This window comes from Oryctolagus cuniculus, chromosome 2, assembly GCF_964237555.1.
Source record: "Oryctolagus cuniculus chromosome 2, mOryCun1.1, whole genome shotgun sequence".
Lineage (NCBI taxonomy): Eukaryota > Metazoa > Chordata > Mammalia > Lagomorpha > Leporidae > Oryctolagus > Oryctolagus cuniculus.
Genome location: NC_091433.1, coordinates 129,459,512 through 129,483,232, shown reverse-complemented (window position 1 = coordinate 129,483,232; position 23,721 = coordinate 129,459,512). Strand labels below are relative to the sequence as shown.

General features: G+C 44.3%; 1 protein-coding gene across 20 annotated transcripts in view; it reads left to right on the top strand.

Annotated features, from left to right (window-relative positions):
- The window catches only part of ALMS1 (ALMS1 centrosome and basal body associated protein), a 175,718-nt gene that overhangs the window by 472 nt on the left and 151,525 nt on the right, over positions 1-23,721 (top strand). For 16 of the 20 annotated variants that reach the window (XM_070068932.1, XM_070068931.1, XM_070068923.1 and 13 more), the window contains one exon: positions 22,247-22,369. The exons of the other annotated variants lie outside the window; for them this stretch is intronic. In XM_070068932.1, coding sequence (XP_069925033.1) covers positions 22,247-22,369 — 123 coding nt within the window. Of the gene's footprint in view, positions 1-22,246; positions 22,370-23,721 lie in introns of those variants that run through there. 20 annotated transcript variants of the gene reach the window in all.

Below are 23,721 nucleotides of genomic sequence, written 5' to 3'. Positions count from 1 at the left end.
GTGTGGGGCCGCCGTCGGGCCGGGGCCGAGGGGCTGGCCGGGAGCGCCTTCCCTCGCTCGCCGCCTGTCGGGGCGCTGGACTCCTCATCAGTGCCCCTTTGGAGGCTGGTCCGGGCCTCCGCGCCCCCGGGGCGAACTCGCTGCTACCCAGGTGCGGGCCGCTTCCCAGCGCCTCCCGTTCTTTCTGGTCGCGGCGTCTCTAGTTTCCCGGTTCCTCGGCGGGCGCCGGCCTTTTGAACTTCAGCAGGTGTTCCGAGGAGCCCGTAATCCCGGAGCGGTGGTTCAGCTGCGCCTGGGGAGGAGGTGGCGCTTATCGTGCCCCGCAGGCGGGGGAAAGTGCGGCATGGGGCCGGCGAGAGTGCTTTCCCGAGCACTGGGGGAAGCAGGAGCAGATTAGTTTATATGCAAGGTTTCCTTTGAGGAGATAGTGTGGGTTAGGAACACTTCTTGATCAAGCTGCCGGTTGTGCTAGCACCCTCCTGTGTAGCAGTGGAAGGGGTCCCAGTTCATGGGAAGGACTTAGGGCGAATGCATGAGCCGTCTGGAAAACTAGAAAGCACAAAGTATTTACACGGGAGACAAGCGCCGATTTTTATGGTCGGCCTGCGAAGATCATTTTGAAAATAACCACGCGTTTAATTTTCTGCTTTTCAAGGAGCAGTGCCGTCGCGTTTCAATACGATAGCCGCTAGCCAGCTATGATATAGCTGTTAGCCAGCTAAGGTGTGGCTCTTTACATCTTAATTAGCTATAAATAAATACAAAATAAATTCATTGTCTCCATTGTTTCATTTTTTAAGTGCTCACTAGCCACACTGGCTAGTGGCCGTCACATTGGACCAGGCACCGTGTCACGGCGCTCGTTTTGCCTGGTAAATATTCCAGTGTATACTTCACTGAGCACAAATGCTATCATTAAACAGTCACTATGTACCGCACGTTGTGCTGTGTGCTAAGGAAACGTTGGTGAGTCCAAACATTTTTGGTCTCTGTCTTCCTAGTTTTCCTAGTCTAGAGAAGGAGGCATACAAAATTCAGATGATCGTGTAAATAAAGTAAAACTTGCACATGTTAAGATGCTATGAAAGCATAAAGTGTGAATATCTGACGGTGAAGCTGGGGAAAGCTTTCTTGGGGAGGTTATGCTAGAGCTGATCAGCCAAGAGCAGACTGAAAACTGACCAGGCGGAGAGGGAGGGGAGAACCTTTCAGATGCAGGAAAAGCCCCCTGGGAAGTGGTTGGAGAGAGCATGACTTTTTCAGGGAATCAAATGCCAACCTGAGTTGTGTGCAGGATTTAGGAGCTTTGTTCCTGGAACTTTGGGAACTCAATGAAAATGTTTTAAATAAGGGAGTGTATGGCAAGATTTGTGTTTGTAGCAGTGTGGAGTGCTCTACTAGGTCAGGGACACTAGGAGGCCATCGCAGTATTGCCAGGCAGAAGATGATTTTTTGGAATAAGGAAGTGTTGATGGATGTAGGGAAAGGTGTACTTACTCAAGAGATTGAAGAGGCAAAATCATTATACTTAATAATGGGTTGGATGTGGAGGGAGAGGTTATTGAATGAATGACTGTACTACTATTGAGAAATGGCCAGGCTTATGAATGGGATGGGGTGCTAAGATTATGAGTTTGATTTTGAAGATTAGAGAAGAGGTCTGGGCTAGGAATTTTATTTATTTTATTTTTTTTTTAAGGATTTATCTATTTGAAAGCAGAGTGACAGAGAAGGACACACACACACACACACACACACACACACAGAAACTGTCTTTCATCTGATGGTTCACTCCCCAAATGTCCTAAAGATAGGGACTGGGCCACGCTAAAATGAGGGACCTAAGTTCTTGGGCCATCATCTGCTGCCTCCCAGGGTACACATTAGCATGAAGCTGGATTGGAAGCTGTATCCCAAGTGACTGCTTGGCTTGCTGCTATGTGATGCCTGTTCCTGGGCTAGAAATTTTAAGTGTGCATCATTTACATATAAGTATAGACCATAATTATAGCCACTGTTGTGGAAATCTCATTTGCTTTGTTCTATGACTTGAATAACTATTTAAATTTATATCTTTGTGCCTAGAGGAGAAGTTTCTAAACTAGCCCACTTTAACTCTCATCACAGACAAGGTGATAAAATTATTATATTGTTTAATATTAACCTATTTATGTGAGATAGAAAAATGTTGCTTCTTAGAGCCCAGAGTGTTTTTCTTTTTAAAGATTTATTTATTTATTTGAAAGGCAGCATTATAATAAGGCAGAGGCAGAGAGAGAGAGCTCTTCCATCCGCTGGTTCACTCTCCAAATGGCCGCAACATCTGGAGCTGGGCCGATCCAAAGCCAGGAGCCAGGAGCTTTTTCCAGGTCTCCCACGTGGGTACAAGGGCCCAAGGACTGGGGCCATGTTATACTGCTTTCCCAGGCCACAGCAGAGCTGGATCAGAAGAGGAGCAGCCGGGACTCGAACCGGCACCCATAGGGGATGCCAGCACTGCAGGTGGTGGCGTAACCCATTATGCCACAGCACCAGCTGCCAGAGTGGTTTTTACTCCTGCAGTTTTTTCCCTTTTTTTGAGAGAAATCATATACTTATTTATTTTTTGTTTATTTGCTATGAGCCCCAGATGCTTGCAGCGGCCAGGGGTCAAAGCTGGGAGCTAGGAACTCAATCCCAGTCTCTCATGAGGGTGGCAGGAACCTAATCACTTGAGCCATCATTACTTTCTCCCATTAGCAGGAAGCTGGAGTCAAGAACTGGACCTGGGCATGGAACTCAGGCACTCAGATACAGGATGCACATTTCCTAAGGGATGTCTTAACTGTTAGGCCAAATGCATGCCCTGAGGTGTTTTCTTACTTCACAGAATGGATGAAGTTGTATCAGTCTTCTGTATTACAAGTATATAATGGTTATAAGATAGTTTTCTTTTAGGTCATTGGCACTAAAACTTATAGGCATAAGTTAGAAAGTGTTTAAAGGAGAAAATATTTAATACGTTTTTTTACTAGGAATTGAGAACTGTGACTTTTTTTTTTTAGATTTGTATAGCATTTAATGCTGTATAAAGAGGATGAAATCAAACAATAGGAAACCGTTTCATCGTGTCTACTCTCAAATGATAAAATTATTATTTGGTTTACTTTTGTATTTTTCACTAGATAATAAAGGTGTTCTATTGGTGATGGATAAGGCCGCAATTAAGTTTGTAGTCTTGTTATTGAAACTGAGCTAAGCTGCAGAACTATTTAAATCTGAAGCAGAATAACCAGCCTTAACAGCCAGGTGTTTTTGAGTGAAGGGGAGTGGGTGGTTCAGAATCTTTGCTTTGTTTATGCTGGTCCTGCACACCTCTTGGATCATTTTGAACACTTCCTATAATTGCTAAACCTAAATTTCTGAGCTGTATTGGGGAAAATAATTTGATTCTGTAGGTTGAAATTATTGGTCTCCAACTTTTTTTTTTTTTTAAGATTTATTTATTTGAAATACAGAGTTACAGAGAGACAGAGGCACACAGAGAGAGAGTTCTTCCATCCACTGGTTCATTCCCTAGATGGCCACAATAGCCAGAGCTGGGCCGATCCGAAGCCAGGAGCTTCTTCCAGGTCTCCCATGTGGGTGCAGGGGCCCAAGCACTGTGTACTGCTTTCCCAGGCAATAGCAGAGAGCTGGATCTGAAGAGGAGCAGCCAGGACTAGAACTGGCACCCATATGGGATACCAGGGTCACAGGCAGAGGATTAACCTACTATGCCACAGTGTCGGCCTTGCCTCTGTATTCTTTTTTAGGATTGGAGTCTACATCTTTTCTCTTTTGGGGGATTATTTTTGGTAATTTATGATTTCCTTGCAAAATCATTTATTTCAGTAAGGATTTATAGTTAATTATGGAGTGCTACATAGTATTCTTTATCCTCCTCCACATTGCATCTGTGGTTCTTTTTTATTTCTTATTCCTGATTTCATGTAATTATGTTTCTCTTGATTTGACTAGGTGTAGGGGTTTATTAATTTTATTTATTTTTCATTCAAGGTAATGGCTCTCGGAATTAAATTTTATTATTTAAAAAGAATTTTGAGAGGCAGAGAGACAAAGAGAGATTGCTCTCATCTATTGTTTTACTCCCAAATGCTTGCGATAGCCCAGGCTGGGCCAGGGCCAGAGTTGGGAGCCAGAAACTCAGTCTGTTTCTCTGAAATGAGTGGCAGGAATGCTCTTACTAGAGTCATCTCTTGCTGTGTCCCTGGGTCTGCATTTGCAGGAAGTTAGACTTGAGAGCTGGAGCCGGGTATTGAACCCAGGTACTCTGATAAGGGGACACAGATGTCTTAATTAGGATGAATCCCTGCTTCAGCTTTTCATTCTTTAGATCAGGTAATGCCAGTTTTCATCTTTTATATTTCCTTACTTTTTCGTGTCTAGTGTGCTTTACTGATTTATTTTAAACATTTTAACAGCTTTATTGAAATATAATTTACATACCATACAAGTCACCCTTGATTTAAAGTGCATGAGTCAATAGTTTCAGTATATTCATAGATATGTGCCATCATTATCACAGTTAATTTTAGAACATTTTCATCACTTCTAAAAGAAACCTTGCATATTAGCTAATATCCTCTTCCTTTCCATTCCCCTAAGCAAATTTTAATCTACTTTTTGTCTCTATAGACGTACTTATTCTATGCATTTCATATAAATGAACTGATATGTGTTTTTGTGTGTGTGTGTGTGGCTGGCTTCTTTCACTTAGCTTGTTTTCAAGATTCATCCATGATGTAGTATGAATCAGTAAATCATTTCTTCTTATGGCCTAATAATATTCCAATGTGTGGTTACATGATATTTTGTTTATCTGTTCATCAGTTGGTAGACATATAGTTTTTTGCTACCTGTTGGTTGTGATGAATACTTGCTAATAAACTTCTGTGTACAAATTTTTATGTGTACATATGGATTACTTTCTCTTGGAGTATTATCTATAAGTAGGATTCCTGGGACGTATGGTAATTGTATCTTTAACCTTTCAAGGATCTGCCAGATTGTTTTCCAAAGTGGCTGCATCATTTTACATTCCTACTAGTCATATATCAGGGTACTTCAGAAAGTTAATGGAAAATGTGTATTATGAGGGGTGAATATGTGGCACAGTGGTAAAATTGCTACTTGGGACACCCACATCCCATATTGGAGCACCTGCTTCTAGGCCTGACTACTCTGCTTCTGATCCAGCTTCCTGCTAATGCCTGTTGAGTAGATGATAGCTCAAGGACTTTTGAGTCCTTGCCTCCCATTTGGGAGACCCAGATTGAGTTCTAGGCTCCTGGCTTTGGCCTGGCCCAGCCCTGGCTGTTGGGGGCATTTGAGGAATAAACCAATGAATAGAAGATCATTCTCCATCTGTCTCTCTTATCTCACAAATAAAATGAAAACAAAAATAAGTAAAAAGATTAAAATCCCACTTTTTTTTTTAAAAAAAAAAAAGATTTATTTCATTTTATTTGAAAGAGAGAGGTAGAGACAGAGAGAGGTCTTCCATCCGCTGGTTCACTCGCCAGATGGCCACAATGGCCAGAGCTGCGCTGATCCCAAGGCAGGAGCCAGGTGCTTCTTCCTGGTCTCCCACGCGGGTGTAGGGGGCCAAGGACTTGGGCCATCTTCTACTGCTATCCCAGACCATAGCAGAGAGCTGGAACAGAAGAGGAGCAGCCGGGACCAGAACTGGCTGCCCATATGGAATGCCGGCACTTCAGGCCAGGGCTTTAACCTGCTGTGCCACAGCACCGACCCCAAAAGCCCACTTTTGCCCTATTTTTTTAAAAAAAAAGGTATGTTAGCAACTGTGTGTATTGTTCCACATACTTTTTGAAGTACCTTCATATGAGTTTAATTTCTCCACATCCTTGCCAGCATTTATTATTTTCTTTTTTTTTTTTTTTTTAAAGAGTGCATGTTCTTTTTATTTTTTGACAGGCAGAGTGGACAGTGAGAGAGAGAGACAGAGAGAAAGGTCTTCCTTTGCCGTTGGTTCACCCTCCAATGGCCGCCACGGCAGGCGCGCTGCGGCTGGCACACCGCGCTGATCTGATGGCAGGAGCCAGGAGCCAGGTGCTTATCCTGGTCTCCCATGCGGGTGCAGGGCCCAAGTACTTGTGCCATCCTCCACTGCCCTCCCGGGCTACAGCAGAGAGCTGGCCTGGAAGAGGGGCAACCGGGACAGAATCCGGTGCCCCAACCGGGACTAGAACCCGGTGTGCCGGCGCCGCTCGGCGGAGGATTAGCCTAGTGAGCCGCGGCGCTGGCCTTATTATTTTCTGACTTTTTGAATGTAGCCATCCTAATAGGTGTAAAAAGATATGGTATCTCATTCTAGTTTTGATTTGGATTTCCCTGATAGCTAATGGTGTTGAGCATTTTTCATGTGCTTTTTGACTGTTTATGTATATATTCACTTAGGAGAAATGTCTATTAACAGCAAAGAGTTTGGGGTATCAAGGGGAAATGTACAAGGGAAGTCCCGTATTAAGAGTTCCTGTAGGGAAAATGTCTAACTCAGATGGGCCTGCCTTGCAGACAAATTATTCACTTAAAAGTGAAACATAAGGCCGGCGCCGCGGCTCACTAGGCTAATCCTCCGCCTAGCGGCGCCGGCACACCGGGTTCTAGTCCCGGTCGGGGCGCCGGATTCTGTCCCGGTTGCCCCTCTTCCAGGCCAGCCCTCTGCTGTGGCCAGGGAGTGCAGTGGAGGATGGCCCAGGTGCTTGGGCCCTGCACCCCATGGGAGACCAGGAAAAGCACCTGGCTCCTGGCTCCTGCCATCGGATCAGCGCGGTGCGCCGGCCGCAGCGCGCCGGCCGCGGCGGCCATTGGAGGGTGAACCAACGGCAAAGGAAGACCTTTCTCTCTGTCTCTCTCTCTCTCACTGTCCACTCTGCCTGTCAAAAAAAAAAAAAAAAAAAAAAAAAAAAAAAAAAAAAAGTGAAACATAAATGCTAGGGCTCCCCACAGTGGGGTAGCAGCCCAACTGGTGGGGACACTTCTGCCAGTGAACAGCAGCCATAGAGTTACATCTCTGTGGCTAGTTCTCTAACTTCAATACTCAAAAACTAAGGGAGAGGCAGCAGGAAAGGAAGATTTAAGATCTCAATTTCTTGGGAAAAATTTTCATTCATGTCATGTATGGATTTCTTTAATTTGTGGATTTGCTTCTGATTACTTTTTTTTTTTTTTTTTTTTGACAGGCAGAGTGGACAGTGAGAGAGAGAGAGACAGAGAGAAAGGTCTTCCTTTGCCGTTGGTTCACCCTCCAATGGCCGCCGCGGCCGGCACGCTGCGGCCGGCGCACAGAGCTGATCCGAAGGCAGGAGCCAGGTGCTTATCCTGGTCTCCCATGGGGTGCAGGGCCCAAGCACTTGGGCCATCCTCCACTGTACTCCCTGGCCACAGCAGAGAGCTGGCCTGGAAGAGGGGCAATCGGGAAAGAATCCGGCGCCCCGACCGGGACTAGAACCCGGTGTGCCAGCGCCACAAGGCGGAGGATTAGCCTAGTGAGCCACGCCGGCCTACTTTTTTTTTTTTTTTTTTAAGATTTATTTATTTATTTGAAAGTCAGAGTTACAGAGAGGCAGAGGCAGAGGCAGAGGCAGAGAGAGAGAGAGAGAGAGAGAGAGAGAAAGGTCTTCCATCCGTTGGTTCACTCCCCAGGTGGCTGCAACGGCTGGAGCTGTGCCTATCTGAAGCCAAGAGCCAGGAACTTCTTCCTGGTCTCCACGTGGTTGCAGGGGTGCAAGGACTTGGGCCATCTTCTGCTGCTTTCTTAGGCATGGCAGAGAGCTGGATTGGAAGTGGAGTAGCCAGGACTTGAGCCTGCACCCAGATGGGATGCCAGCACTGCAGACTGCGGCTTTAACCCACTGCGCCATAGCACTGGCCCCTGCTTCTGATTACTTCTAAGTAATCCTGTGATCAATGTTTTGAATTCTGTTTCTGGCATTTCTTTAATCTGTTCATCTTCACATTCTAGTATTGAAGTGTTGTGTTCTTTTGAGAGAATCATGTTGTCTTTGTTATTCTTGTTTCTTGAATTGCTGCATTTATTATTAGACATTTGTGGAGATACTTATTAGTTTTTTATTTCCCTCTATGATGGCTTTTATCTCTGGACTATGCCTCTGTGGCTTAGTAGAGTGTCTGCTCTTTCAGAGAATACCCAGAGGCCTGTGCTGGGTGTGGTCAGAGAGCTGTGTTCAGTGCTCCAGGGTAAGGGGAGTGTCCAAGGTAACACCCAAGTTGGGCGTGGTAAATCTCTTTTCTAATTTTTTTTTTTTTTTTAAATAAGAGGTTTGTTCTGCTCTGCTGGCATACTCCCGCACTTACCTGCTCTCCTCCAGGGAGACCAATGCCTGATTCTAGCCCCACCTGGTACAATATTCATCTGCTCTGCCACAAGAACCACACAAAGGATCCTCAGTGTGAGCACGGATCCCGCAGCAATGACCCTCACCAGGGAATCAGGGAGCCGCGTGCATGTGGAGCTGCCCATAGTGACTGCCTAAAGTCCTGGCCATACTCTGCACCTTCCCACATAGCCACAGTGTTTTCACAGTCCCAGCCCTCAAGGCTCCCATAGTCACCAGCACCCAGTCCCCTGTCAATTATAGCCAGACTCGGGCATCTCCTCTCAGCTGGTTGTTGGGCCTGCCAATATGAACTGGCGCAGCTGTTACGTATGTCCAAAATGACACCTGCCCTCTCTTGGCTAGTTACAGGCTGCCAGTGCCAGGTGGTTGGGTAGAGAGAAACGTGCCCCCCTTTTATCCCTCTAGGTTGGCAGGTACACTGTCCCCCACAGGGTTCCAAGCTGGACTCAAGCCAGGGCTCTTTCTACATCTTTATTGTCAGTGGCTTGGGATGCTGTAGTCTGGTCTGACCTTACTCTTCAAAGCTGGTGCTGAGGCTCTCGCTGCTGGGGTCCTGAGTTGTGTACATCTACGCCCTCCACATAGGTCCATAGTGTCCCTCTAATTTGTATGGAGTTTCCTCTGGAGTTTTTTCCCTAACTCTTCCCTGATATTGTGCTCTTTCCACTTTTTTTTTTTAAAGATTTTATTTATTGGGGGCCAGCGCACTAGGTTGATCTTCCACCCGCGGTGCCTGCATCCCATATGGGCACTGGTTCTAGTCCTGGTTACACCTCTTCCAGTCCAGCTCTCTGCTGTGGCCTGGGATAGCAGTGGAGGATGGCCCAAGTGCTTGGGCCCCTGCACCCATGTGGGAGACCAGGATGAAACTCCTGGCTCCTGGCTTCGAATCGGCGCGGCTCCGACCATTGCGGCCATCTAGGGAGAGAACCAACGGAGGGAAGACCTTTCTGTCTGTCTGTCTGTAACTCTGCCTGTCAAATAAATAAATAAAAAAATCTAAAAAAAAAAAAGGATTTATGTATTTGAAACTCATGAAAGTCAGAGTTACACAGAGAGAGGAGAGGCAGAGAGAGAGAGAGAGGTCTTCCATCCGCTGGTTCACTCCCCAGTTGACCACAACGGCTGGGACTGTGCCGATCTGAAGCCAGGATCCAGGAACTTCTTCTGGGTCTTCCACATGGGTGCAGGGCCCCAAGGACTTGGGCTATCTTCTACTGCTATCCCATGCCATAGCATAGAGCTGAATCGGAAATGGAGCAGCTAGGTCTCGAACCGGCACCCATATGGGATGCTGGCACTGTAGGCGGTGGCTTTACCTGCTATGCCACAGCGCCAACCCCTCTCCACTGTTTTAAAACTCTTTTCCCCTAGACTGTAGAAGTAAGCTCCCTCCCTATTTCACCATCTTAGAAACTCCTTGGGAAGATTGAACCTAAGGAAAAAGGTCCTCCTGTTGAGGAAACTTCTCTAAGGGCATTTCAAGCAGACCATGTTCTTCTAGGGGCTTGGGGAAGGGGCTGAAAAGACTGAAACTCCAGAGCACTTTTAGTTCTACTTTTGTCTCTCATACCTGAATCTGGGAGCTCTTAACTACCCCGTACCTGTCAGTTCTTGCTGGATGTGCATTAGAAGAGTGTGTGTAGTTATCTCTACATTATTTCCAAGCTCAGGGAGGCTTACATAATCATCTCAAATGAAAAGAAGGAAAGGTGGAAGGACCAGATGCCATAGGAGGCAAGCTCCCTGCCAAGCTTTCTTCCCAGGAGCCTGGTGCTGCTGTCCATGGTTTATGTTCCAGGGTGTCATATTCACTATATCTAGGGATGGGTGACTAGGCCAATGGCATCATCAATCATCCCAAACTCTTTGAAGAGCCACTTGTCTCCCAATTATCTAGTCTTCTATGCCAAACAAAGCCCCTACCCTCCTACTCCTGTGCTGTCAACCCACACACATTTCTGTTGCTCCCCCTCTTCATGGAGGAACGACACTAAACCCTGCCTAGGTTTCCTATCCGAGTCACGGCACCATTATGTCGCTCCCCCTCTTCGTGGAGGAATGACACAGGACCCTGCGCTGTTCTTTCATCTGCTCGGCCCTCCCCGGGTTTGCTGCTGGTTCTTCCCGGGTTGGCTACCGACCCTTCCACCTCCGTGGAAGGGCGGTTCCCCCTGCCACTTTCCCCACTTCCGCAGGAGAGTGGCACACCGCCGGCCGGCTCTCTCGGGGGCTGCACAGGTGTTCCTTCAGATAGATGTTCCCCTTAGATGTTCCTGTTGCATGTTGTCTCTCTCCTCCTTTATAGTCCTCCTCCGCCAATCCCAACTCGGCTGCCCACACGCCGAGTACGCTGCTCTCCTCCAATCAGGAGCAGGATCAGCTCCTGGAGGTCATCACTCAAGTTGGCAAGAGGCAGCTGCGTAGAAGCTGTTTCCTCCTCTCCCAGCGCCACATTGTGGGAGAGCAGATGCATAGAATAAGTCTTAATTCCAGTAACTTAGTCTAGTCCGAGTTGCTCCCCACAATTTCAGGTTACAGCAAGTTGCAGCAGTTGCCACTAGCTCACACTGGTTCACATCTGTCCTGAGGAAAGTTTCACATTACTCATAAACAAGAGCAGATTACACATGTAGGTTTAAGGGTACTGCCACCCCCAACTCACAACAAAGAAATCAACAATGGGTTCCTAAAAGTGAGAGGCTTTTCTATTTTATAACTTGAAAATGCAACAGCCAGAAAGGAATGTGTTCCCTCCGTACTCTGCATTACTATTAACATTGCACAACATTGGGGAAGGAGCGGGACCCAGCAGGGATGAATGCTAAGTGTTGTCCACAGCCCCATCCTTTTCTGCTGGCTCTCTTCCAGGCTTCAACTCAACTGCTCCATCTCCATTCCTCATCCTTGCCTTTCTTAGCTTGCACAAGACCACCCGTACAGGCACCAAGAGGCTGTCTCTTGTACTGCAGTTTTGCAGCCCATTGAAGAGCTTCCCTGAACTGGAAATTCATCTGAGTTTTATAGTTCTTGCTGTTAACATTTAGACCATTCATGATTCATTTTGAGTTATTATTTTGTTAAGATTGATTTCTTTGAAAGGCAGAGTTAGAAAGAGAGACAGCGAGAGCGAGCTTTCATCCACTGGTTCACTCCCCAAATGACTGCAGTGGTCAGGACTGGGCCAGAAGCCAGGAAGTTCTTTAAGATCCCCTGTGTGGCCGCAGTGGCCCAAGCACTTGGGCCATCTTCTGCTGCTTTCCAGGTGCATTAGCAGGGAGCTGGATCAGAAGTGGAGGAGCAGCCAGGACTCAAACTGGTGCCCATATGGGATGCCGGCGTTCTTCTGCGGCTTTACTGGCTACTCCACAATGCCGGCCCCTTGAGTTACTTTTTGCAAATGGTTTGCAGAAAGGATTCTACTTCATTCTTTTGCATATGACTATCCAGCCCAATTTGTTGAGCAGTGGAGGATGGATATCCTAGTCAATATAATGTCAAATAGAAGTGATGAGAATGGATATCCAGCCCAATTTGTTGAATTGATTCTTTTCCCCACTGAATGGACTTAGCACATTTTTTGCTAATCAGTTGACTATAAATGGATGGGTTTATTTCCAAACTCTCACCTCTATTCCACTGAGTTATTTGTTCAGGCAGATGCCATATGACACTCATTTGATTATGGCAGCTCTTTTTTTTTTTTTTTTTTTGACAGAGTGGACAGTGAGAGACAGAGAGAAAGGTCTTCCTTTACCATTGGTTCACCCTCCAATGGCTGCCGCTGTCGGCGCGTTGTGGCCTGCGCACCACGCTGATCCGAAGCCAGGAGCCAGGTGCTTCTCCTGGTCTCCCATGGGGTGCAGGGCCCAAGCACTTGGGCCATCCTCCACTGCACTCCTGGGCTCAGCAGAGAGCTGGCCTGGAAGAGGGGCAACCGGGACAGAATCTGGCGCCCCAACCGGGACTAGAATCCCATGTGCCAGCGCCTCAGGCTGAAAATCAGCCTATTGAGCTGCGGCGCTGGCCCAATTATGGTGGCTTTGAAGTAAGTTTTGAAATGGGCAAGTATGAGTTCTCCAGCTTTTGTTTTTTCTTTTCAAAAATTTTTTTGACTTTTTTAGAGCCCCTTGCAATTCCACATGAACTTTAGGACCAGCTGTCAGTTCCTACAAAGAATTGAGCTGGTATTTTGATAGAAATTGTTGAATCTGTAGATAAATTTGGCAGTATTGTCATCTTAATATTAAACTTCTGACCTGTGAACACTGACTATCTTTCTACTTATTTAGATATTCTTTAAATTTGTTCAGTAATGTTTTGTAGTTTCTAGATTGTACTTAAGTACTCAGTATTTTCCTTTTTTATGATGCTATTGTGAGAATTATTTTTCTTAATTTTTGTTTTTATTCCATAATTTTTTCTGATACTTTGTTTTTTCATGATAATGTGATATTAATATAAAGAGAACAAATTCAGTGTAGTTCATAGATATAATTTTTTTTTAAATTTTTTTTGCCAGGCAGTAACAGTGAGAGGGAGAATCAGAGAGAAATGTCTTCTTTCTATTAGTTCACTCCCCTAATGGCTGCTATGGCCGGTGCTGCGCCGATCCGAAGCCAGGAGCCAGGTACTTCCTCCCGGTCTCCCATGGGGGTGCAGGGACCCAAGCACTTGGGCCATCCTCCACTGCCCTCCCGGGTCACAGCAGAGAGCTGGACTGGAAGAGGAGCAACCGGGAGTAGTACCCGGTGCCCCGAACGGGACTAGAACCCGGGGTGCTGGTGCCTCAGGTGGAAGATTAGCCTAGTGAGCCATGGCGCCGGCCCATAGATATAATTCTAAGTATAATGATATTTCCTCTCTCCCTCCTTCTCTGTGTGGCAGTAATGCTGCAAATATATTTTTGTCAACCTTTGTTTTATATCTCTGTCAAACCAATGGTTAAGAATGTTATACTGCTATAGTTTTAATGATCAGTGATAATTTTAAAATTTGCTGTTTATGGGTGAAATGCTCATCTTTCCATTTGATTATAGCCCTTGTCTATATTACTGCTGAACAAGGGTTTTTTATCTTTTGACTTGTCCATCTTTTTGTTTAATGGAGCATTAAGACCTTGACTGTAATGTTAACTAAAAATGTTATCTCAAAAACTTTTAATTTTGAATTGTTCACTGTATGTGTATAAGAACAGTTGGTTTTTGTTTGCTGACCTTGTATCTCTTCTGAACTTCTTTCTTTATTCTAATAGATTTTTAGTGGATCCCCTAGGATTTTCTAATAAAGACCATGTCAAATGAAAAGACATATACTTTCTTTCTTTTTCTTTTAAAATAATTTCCCATGTGCTGTGAGGATTAAGTGAGAAGGTATATTGAAGTAGCAGTGGTGTTCCTGTTCCTGTGACCTATCTCCTAGACCCTGAAGCTTTGTTTCTTATATGCTATTGTCTCTGAGAGGTGGGGGGAGAGGAAGGGAGGGAGGGGTGGGAGGGAGGAGTAGGTCTCCCTTCCACTGGTTCACTACCCAATTGGCCGCAATGGCTAGAGCTCTGCCCATCCAGAGTCAGGAGCCACGAGCTTCTTCCAGGTCTCCCACGCGGGTGCAGAGGCACAAGGACTTGGGCCATCTTCCACTGCTTTGCCAGACATAGCAAAGAGCTGGATCAGAAGTGGAGCAGGCGGGACTCAAGCGGGCAGCCATATGGGATGCCGACACTGCAGGTAGCAACGTTATGCCACAGCTCTGGCCCAACATACACTTTCATTATTCCTTTTCAGTTTGGATGCCTTTTACCTATTTTTTTTTCTTGCTTAATTGCCTTAGCTGGAACTTCCAATATAATGTCAAATAGAAGTGATGAGAATGGATATCCTTGTTTGGTCCTTGATCAGGAAAACATGCAGTCTTTCATCCTCAAATATGATGTTAGTAAAATGTGGACTTTTCATAAATGTTCTTATATTGTTGCAGTTTTTCCCCTATTTCTAGTTTGTTGGGTATTTCTTATGATTTTGTGAAATTCTGTTAATTGGTATATTACATTAATTAATAGTGTTAAACCAATCTTACATTCTGAGAAAACTCACTTTGCCATGGTGTATAAATATTTAATAGGTTGTTGGACATAGGAATGTTTGTGTGTATGTGTGTGTATTTGTTTGCTAGTATATTTTGTTTAGAGTTTTTGCATCTATATTAAAAGAGATGCTACTCTATAGTTTTCTTATAATGCCTTTTCCTGGTTTGGTATCAAGATATTGACCTCAAAAAATATATTGACCTCAGAAAATGAGTTGCAAGTGTTCCTTTTGTCTTTGGAAGAGTTTGTAAAGGATTAGCATTAATTCTCTGATAGTTTGGTATATTACACCATATGAGCCTCAAAGTAAACTTTGAGGGAAGTATTTTGATCATTAAATTGCCTTATTCTTTTGCTTTAGGTCTATTCAGGTTTTCTGTTCTTTCTGGAATTAGTTTTAATAGTTTGTGATTTTTCTAGTTGTCCATTTCTTCTAGATTATCAGATCTGTTCACATACAGATATTGATGATAGTCTTTTTTTTAAATTTATTTATTTATTTGGAAGAATTACAGAGTGAGAGGGGGAGACAGAGAGATCATTCATCTGCTAGTTCATTCTCCAAATGGCTGCAATGGCCAGGGCTGTGCCAGGCTGAAGTCAGGAGCTTTATCCGGGTCTCCCACATGGGTGATAGGGGCCCAAGTGCTTGGGCCATCTTCTGCTGCCTTTCTCAGGTCATTAACAGGGAGCTGGATCAGACGTGGAGTAGCCGGGACACAAGCTAGAGCTCATATGGGGTGCTGGCATTTCAGGCATTAGCTTTGCCTGCTATGCCACAATGCTGGCCCTGGTGATAGCCTCTTCAAATAGTTTGTATTTCTGTAAGGCTGGTAGTGAAGTCACCTTTTTTTGTTTCTGATTTTGGTAATCTGAGTACTCTCTTTTTTTTGATGAGTCTAACTAAGGCTTTTCAATTTTGTTGATGTTTTGAAATCATAACTTTTAGTTTTATTGCTTTTTACTGTTTCCTGTTTTAGTTGGGTTTAGTTATCTCTAGTTTAAAGTGGAAGGTTAGGTCATTTTGGTCTTTTGGTCTTTATTTTATTTGTTATATACATGTTTATAGCTGTGAGTTTCCCTCTTGAGTGTGGTTCTAGCTGCAACTTGTAAGTTTTATATGTGGTGTTTTTTTTTTCTTTTTTTTTTATATTTTTATTTATTTATTTATTTATTTTTTTTATTTTTTGACAGGCAGAGTGGACAGTGAGAGAGAGACAGAGAGAGAAAGGTCTTCCTTTGCCGTTGGTTCACCCTCCAATGGCCGCTGCTGCAGCCGGCGCACTGCGCTGATCCGATGGCAGGAGCCAGGAGCCAGGTGCTTTTCCTGGTCTCCCATGGGGTGCAGGGCCCAAGCACCTGGGCCATCCTCCACTGCACTCCCTGGCCATAGCAGAGAGCTGGCCTGGAAGAGGGGCAACCGGGACAGAATCCGGCGCCCCGACCGGGACTAGAACCCGGTGTGCCGGCGCCGCAAGGTGGAGGATTAGCCTATTGAGCCACGGCGCCGGCTTATGTGTGGTGTTTTATTATCATTTCAAAATATTAAAAAATTTTATTTGTGATTGTGATTGTGACCCATTGATTACTTAGAAATCTGTTACTTAATTTCCACTTATTAGTTTTTCCAACTTCCTATGTTACTAATTTTTAATTTTGTTTCATTTTGATTTGAAAATATGTTTATGGTTTTGATTATTAAAAAATTTGTTTTATAGCCTAACATATGGTCAATCTTGGAGAATATCCTGTGTATACTTGAATATGTGTTATGCTATTCTAGGGTGGAGTATGTTGTAATACCTCCTCATTATCAGGGAGCAGCCAGACATGAACTGGAGCAGCCACTATGCTAGTTCATATACTGAGTTATATAGAAACGTAGGGGCAGGCATTTGATACAGTAGTAAAGATGTTGTTTGAGACACCCGTATCCCATACTTGAATGCTTGGGTTCCTGTCCTGCCTCTGTTTCCAATTCCAGCTTCCTAGGAGGCAGCAGGTGATGTTCTTGGGTCCTTGGGTCCCTGCCACTCATGTGGGAAACTTGGATTGAGTTCTGGCTTCAGCTTGGCCCATTTCTGGCTATTTTTGGCATTTGGAAAGTGAAGCAGTGGATGGAGACATTCATATTCTCTCTCTCTCTCTCTTTCTCTCAATAGATATCTCTTTTTCTTTCAAATAAAATGGAAACAAAAATAAAGAATTTTTTAAAAAATGTACAAGTAGAAAATAGTATTTATTTTTCTTTTTGTAGTATTATAACTCAATTGCTTTGCATTCAGAACCTAATCTGGTGATAGATATTTCAAAAGATGTTGACATTTATGTTACAGATACCATGAAGTCCCCCTCCCCCATAAATATTCCTTATATGTTTGGGAGGAATTTTATCTAGTTGTTAGATGCCAAGTTTTAAGTAAGGCAATAATCAAGTTTTTTAAAAGTTATTTTTTGTGTTTGATCTGTCAGTTGTTGAGAAAGATTTGTTTAAATCAAAATCCTTCCTATGATGGTAGATTTTTCCATTAATAAGATGGCCTCAATATATTTTTTTATTTTTTAAAATAATGGTAACTGAGATTTCTTTGTATTTATCATGTTCAGATTTTTTTAAAAAATTCTTTTTTTTTTTTTAAGAGTTATGTATTTATTTGAATGGCAGAGTTACAGAGAGGCAGAGGCAGAGAGAGAAAGAGATCATTCACTGATTTGCTCCCCAAATGGCTGCAATGGCTAGAGCTGGGTAGATCTAAAGCCAGGAGACAGGAGCTTCCTCCAGGTCTCCCATATGGGTATAGGGGCCCAAGGATTTGGACCATCTTCTGCTGCTTTCCCAGTCATATTAGCAGGGAGCTGGATTGGAAGTGGAGCAGCTGGGACTCGAACAGGTACCCATATGGGATGCCAGCACTGCAGGTGACAGCTTTACCTGCTAGGCCACAGCACTGGCCTCTTAGTTGAATTTTTTTTTTTTTTAAAGAAAAAGTTTGTTTTCATCTACTTGGAAGGCAGAGGGGGAGAGAGAGAGAGAGAGAGAGATTGAGAGATTGAGATTGAGATTGAGATTGAGAGATTGAGAGGTCTTTCATCTGCTGGTTCACTCTGCAAATGCTTGCAGCAGCCAGCGCTGGGCCAGGAGCCTGGAACCCCATCTAGGTCACCCACATTGGTGGCAGGGACTAAACACTTGAGCTGTTACCTGCTGCCTCCTCGGATGCATAAGCAGGAAGCTGGATGGGAAGTAGAGTAGTTAGGAATTGAATCACTCCTTTTTTTTTTTTTTCTTTTAAGATTTTATTTATTTGAGAGGTAGAGTTACAGACAGAGAGAAAGGTCTTCCATCTGCTGGTTCTCCCATGTGGGTGCAGGGGCCCAAGTGCTTAGGCCATCTTATACTGCTTTCCCAGGCCACAGCAGAGAGCTGGATCGGAAGAGGAGCAGCCAGGACTAGAACCGGTGCCCATATGGGATGCTGGTGCTGCGGGCAGAGGATTAACCTGCTGCACCACAGCACCAACCCGGAACCAGACACTATTGATAGGTAGATGACTTAACCAGCTGTGCCACAATGCTGACCCTACCTCCGAATATTTAAAGTTAGGTGTATGCAAAGTTAGAGTTGTTCTATCTTCCAGGTGAATCAATAGTTTTATTGGTATGCGGTTAATCCTAGTTTAGACCTAATTGAGTTTTGTTCATTTTCTTTTTTTTTTTTTTTTTTTTTTTTGACAGGCAGAGTGGACAGTGAGAGAGAGAGACAGAGAGAAAGGTCTTCCTTTTGCCGTTGGTTCACCCTCCAATGGCCGCCGCTGCAGCCGGCGCACCGCGCTGATCCTGGCAGGAGCCAGGAGCCAGGTGCTTTTCCTGGTCTCCCATGGGGTGCAGGGCCCAAGCACCTGGGCCATCCTCCACTGCACTCCCTGGCCATAGCAGAGAGCTGGCCTGGAAGAGGGGCGACCGGGACAGAATCCGGCGCCCCAACCGGGACTAGAACCCGGTGTGCCGGCGCCGCAAGGTGGAGGATTAGCCTATTGAGCCACGGCGCCGGCTCTGAGTTTTGTTCATTTTCAATATTGATTTGTGTTAACAGTGATTCTCAGTCTCAGCCATTCTGATCCTCTGGTGACATTTCTGTTTGTTACTTGGGGGAGTTGAGGTATTATTGGCATCTTATATGTAGAGACCAAGGGTGTTGCTAAAACCTTAACAGTATACAGGATAGCCTCTGACAACAAAGTATAATGGGCCCTCACATGTCAGAAGTGCCAGCATTTGCTGTGGGGTAGTGGGTAGAGCCGCCATCTGCAGTGCTGGCATCCCATATGGGTAACCAATTCAAGTCCCAGATGCTCAACTTCCGATCTAGCTCTCTGCTATGGCCTGGAAAAGCAGTAGAAGATGGTCCAAGTCCTTGGGCCCCTGCACCCACATGGGAGACCTGGAAGAAGCTGCTGGCTCCTAGCTTCGGATTGGCACAGCTCTGTCAGTTGCAGCCAATTGGAGAGTGAACCAGCGGATGGAGAGTCCCACCTCCCCTTCCCTTCCTCCATCCCTCCCTCCCTCTCTCTTTCCTTCTCTCTCTCTGTAACTCTTTCAAATAAATAAATAAATCTTTAAAAAAAAAAAACTAAATTGGGCACATATGAGTGAAGGACAGGTTAAAAAAAAACCCACTCTGCAGTGTGAGGTGTGAAACAGAATATTTTGTGTGTGTATGTAGGTAAGTATATAATATTTTAGTATTTTCCTGGCATGTTATTTTCTGTATTTTAACATGCTCTGTCTTAATGACTTAGGTATATTTTTTATAAATAACATGTAGTTTACAGATAGCATATAGCTTTTTTTTTTTTTTTTTTTTTTTTTTTTTTTTTTTTTTTTTTGACAGGCAGAGTGGACAGTGAGAGAGAGAGACAGAGAGAAAGGTCTTCCTTTGCCGTTGGTTCACCCTCCAATGGCCGCCGCGGCTGGCGCGCTGCAGCCGGCGCACCGCGCTGATCCGATGGCAGGAGCCAGGAGCCAGGTGCTTTTCCTGGTCTCCCATGGGGTGCAGGGCCCAAGCACCTGGGCCATCCTCCACTGCACTCCCTGGCCACAGCAGAGGGCTGGCCTGGAAGAGGGGCAACCGGGACAGAATCCGGCGCCCCAACCGGGACTAGAACCCAGTCTGCCGGCGCCGCTAGGCGGAGGATTAGCCTAGTGAGCCGCGGCGCCGGCCTACAGATAGCATATAGCTTTAAAATTGGCCTAATGGGGTGGACATTTGGCGCAGCAGTTATGATGCCGCTTCAGATACCTACATTCCATATCAGAGTGGCTACCTCTCTTCCCAGTTGCAGCTTTCCTGTGGGTTTGCACCCTGGGAGGTACAAGTTATGGTTCAAGTAGCTGGATTTCTGCTACCCATGTGGGAGACCTGAATTGAGTTCCCAGCTCCTGGTGTTAGGCTTGGCACAGCTCTGGCTGTTGGGGGTACCAGTAAATGGGAAATCTGTGTCTCTGTCTCTTTGTCTCTGCTTTTCAAAAACATTTCGGCCTGATAGCGTCTGCTCTAGTATGTTAATACATTTATACTTATCCTAACTACAGTATGTCTTCTGTTTATATTGCTTTTCTATGCTTTGTTCCTGCGTCTTTGGTATGTTACTAACTTGGGGTATCAAAGACTGTAAAATGTATACATTTTAGCCCCAAACCTACATGAGAACTGCTTTATACAAATTAGAACCTATGTGACATCTGTTTTGTGATTACAGTTACTGCTCTGACTTCCTTTCCTATTTGTTATTTAGCCCTGGCGATTTCTTAATTTCTTTTGAGCTCAATTTTGCATGTTAAATTTACCTTGCTTCCCGCTACATTTGTGGTAGTTTGTAGTTGATTGGCTGCTCTGCCTATTACCAGGCACAGAAATTGATACAGCTAGCCTGGATATTCTTGGATTCTCTCTTAGCTTCTGAGTAATGTTGAGCCTTTTTTAGTTTCCAGATATCGTCTGTTTACCATTCCTGCTTTGCTCTACTCTTAAATTTTAAAAAGACTTAAATGGTAGACCTTCAAAGTACTCCTGTTTTAAGGTTTCTTTTATAGTGATGTACAGTTAACTTCTATAATTTAATTATAGTGTTGTACAGTTATTTAACCCTCTGTGCTAATTTGGGTAAGAACTTACAGGTCACATATTTTACCTTTGTGTTTTCTCTAGTACTTACCTCAACCTTTTCCATGACTTGCACATTTTAGATTAGTAATTTTTTGTTAGAACTTACTTGTTTTAATTTATGACCTCTTTTTTTGATGCTGTATTTTTATGTCTGAGGATATGAAATATTCTTTTTGTAAAGTTCTTTAGTAGTGTAATTTGCAATCTCATTTCTAGCAGGAATATTGTTTCTTTTCCTTTCTGTGTGCTCATCCTTCTCTACCTGCTGTTTTTGTGGTTGTTTCTGTCTTCCCCTTGTGGCTTCTTTATAAGGATATCTTTTTTTTTTTTTTTTTTTTAAGATTTATTTATTTACTTGAAAGAGTTACATACAGAGAAAAGGAGAAGCAGGGAGAGAGAGAGAGAAAGGTCTTAAATCTGCTGGTTCACTCCCCAGTTGGCTGCAATGGCTGGAGCTGTGCCGATCTGAAGCTAGGAGTTTCTTCCGGGTCACTCACATGAGTGCAGAGGCCCAAGGACTTAGGCCATAGCAGAGAGCTGGATCGGGAGAGGAGCAGCCAGGACCAGAACTGGCACCCATATGGGATGCTGGCACTGCAGATGGTGGCTTTACTTGCTATGCCACTGCGCTGGCCCCAAGAATGTCTTTTAATAGAAGCTTTTGGTTCCGCTTCTCAAGGATATTGGGAAAACTTTCAAAAGCAGCCTCTAAACCTGTGAGGCAATGGCTTGACCTGGGCCACTTTTGTTTGATTGCCTTTGATCTTTCCTATGCATCTTTCAACCATAAATTTCATTGACTTCTTTCACAGGAAAGAGAGTTTTGCTTCAAGCCTTGACTTCATAAAAAGACCCTGACTTTTGTTCGTTTTCCCTGTGATGTGAGTTGATTTTAGTTTCTTTTGTTAACTGAATTTCTTAGCTGTTTTAAGCAGTAAGATTTAAAATATACAACTTTTTAAAAAAAGAGTTATTTTATTTGAGAGAGAGGGAGAGGGGAAGAGAGAGAGAGATATCAAGATTGAGAACTTCCATCTACTGATTCACTCCCCAAATGGCTACACATCAGCCGGCGCTGGATTAGGCTAAAGCTAAGGTCCAGGAGCTTCATCTGGATCTCCCTCATGTGTGCAGGGGCCCAGAGACTTGGGCCATTTTCCACTTTTTTTCCCAGGCATGTTAGCAGGGAGCTGGATTGGAAGTGGAGAATCCAGTGCCCATATGGGTTGCTGGCATCATCCCAGGTGACAGCTTAACCTGCTGAGCCACAAGGCTGGCCCCAACAACTTGTTTCTTTTTGCTTCTCTTACTTCTGTTGGTGTAGGAGATTAAGGAACTGCTGTGGCTTGTCGGAAAGTATGTTGGGTCCTAACTTGAAAACCTAAAGTCCCGGTTTCCTTATTTTCAGATGAGAATTATAACTTGGACAGTGATTGTGAAGTTGAAATGTTATACATGTGAAAAGTAATTTACCAGCTGAGAAATGTGATCTAAATATTAGGTTACTTTTATCACTATACAGTCATAGTGGCATTATTACTATATTTAAGTCTGCTTTTGATTTTTCAGGTTCCATTGACCTGTCGTGTATGGCAACAGTCATTATATCAAGGCAGTAGTAGAACACAAATTTCTGATACTAACGCTGTCTCTTTGGAAACAACAACTCAGTGGGGTTCTGGGGATGATCAGGTATGTCTTCTGTAATTGTCAAGCAATTTTTCTTTTGATAAACAGTGCAAGAAATTCTGATTTAGCTGTGAAGAATGGAAAGTCTAAATGACTCTAACATCCTTATTTCCTAATAGACCTTTCTGTAGAATAGCAGTTCACTTTTCTTTTTATTTTAAATCTTAGGACTCCATATTCTTTTTTTTTTTTTTTTTTTTTTTTTTTTTTGACAGGCAGAGTGGACAGTGAGAGAGAGAGAGAGAGAGAGAGAGAGAGAAAGGTCTTCCTTTTGCCGTTGGTTCACCCTCCAATGGCTGCTGTGGCCGGCACGCTGCGGCTGGTGCACCGCGCTGAACCAAAGGCAGGAGCCAGGTGCTTCTCCTGGTCTCCCATGGGTGCAGGGCCCAAGCACCTGGGCCATCCTCCACTGCACTCCCTGGCCACAGCAGAGAGCTGGCCTGGAAGAGAGGCAACCGGGACTAGAACCCGGTGTGCCGGCGCCGCAAGGCGGAGGATTAGCCTAGTGAGCCGCAGCGCTGGCCAGGACTCCATATTCTTAAAAAGGATTCTTTAGATATTTACCATTCAAAATTAAAATATTTAAAATCTATTTAAAAACAATAAACCCATTATATTTTATTTTAAAATTTTTATGTATTTTCATTTTATTTGAAAAGCAGACACACAAACACATGCATACACACACAGAAGCAGAGAGACACAGAGAGAGACAGGCAGAGAGAGATCATCCATTTTCTGGTTCATTCTCCAGATGGCCATAACTGTTGAGCCTGGGCCAAACAGAAGCCCCAAGCCCAGAACTCAATGCAGGTCTCCCATGTGGTTGATACTGATCCAGGTATTTGTGCCATCACTGCTGCTTCCCAATGATACTGGACAGCTGTGTGGGCCCCTTCATGCCCTCAGGAGAGTCTTTGGCCTAAGTGAGGGATAGGAATCAGTCGTGACCCAGCAAAATGAAAACAAGAATTTTATTAAAGAAAGTGGCAAAGAACAGGATTCTCCACAGACAGAGCAGCCCTGAGTGTGGTTGGGGTTTGGCATTTTGAGTTCCAGGAAATGAATGTTAATATCTGGGTAGAATATTTATCTTATTTTTGGGAAGGGGGAAGCAACTTCTAAGAATTAGGGATCCACCTCTAATCTCCTTGGATGGTTGTTTCAGTAGGCTGTCCTGGAAATTGTAAACTTTCATGGTGCAAGAGAGTGATTTTACTATGCTAATGTATTATAATGAAGTTGGAGGTCCACTGCAGTTAATCTGGACACCATGTTGGATCCAACTGATTTGAACCAGTTCCTTTGCCTGAATGTCGTTTGTTTGCTTCCTGGTAGATAGAGCTGGGGTTTAC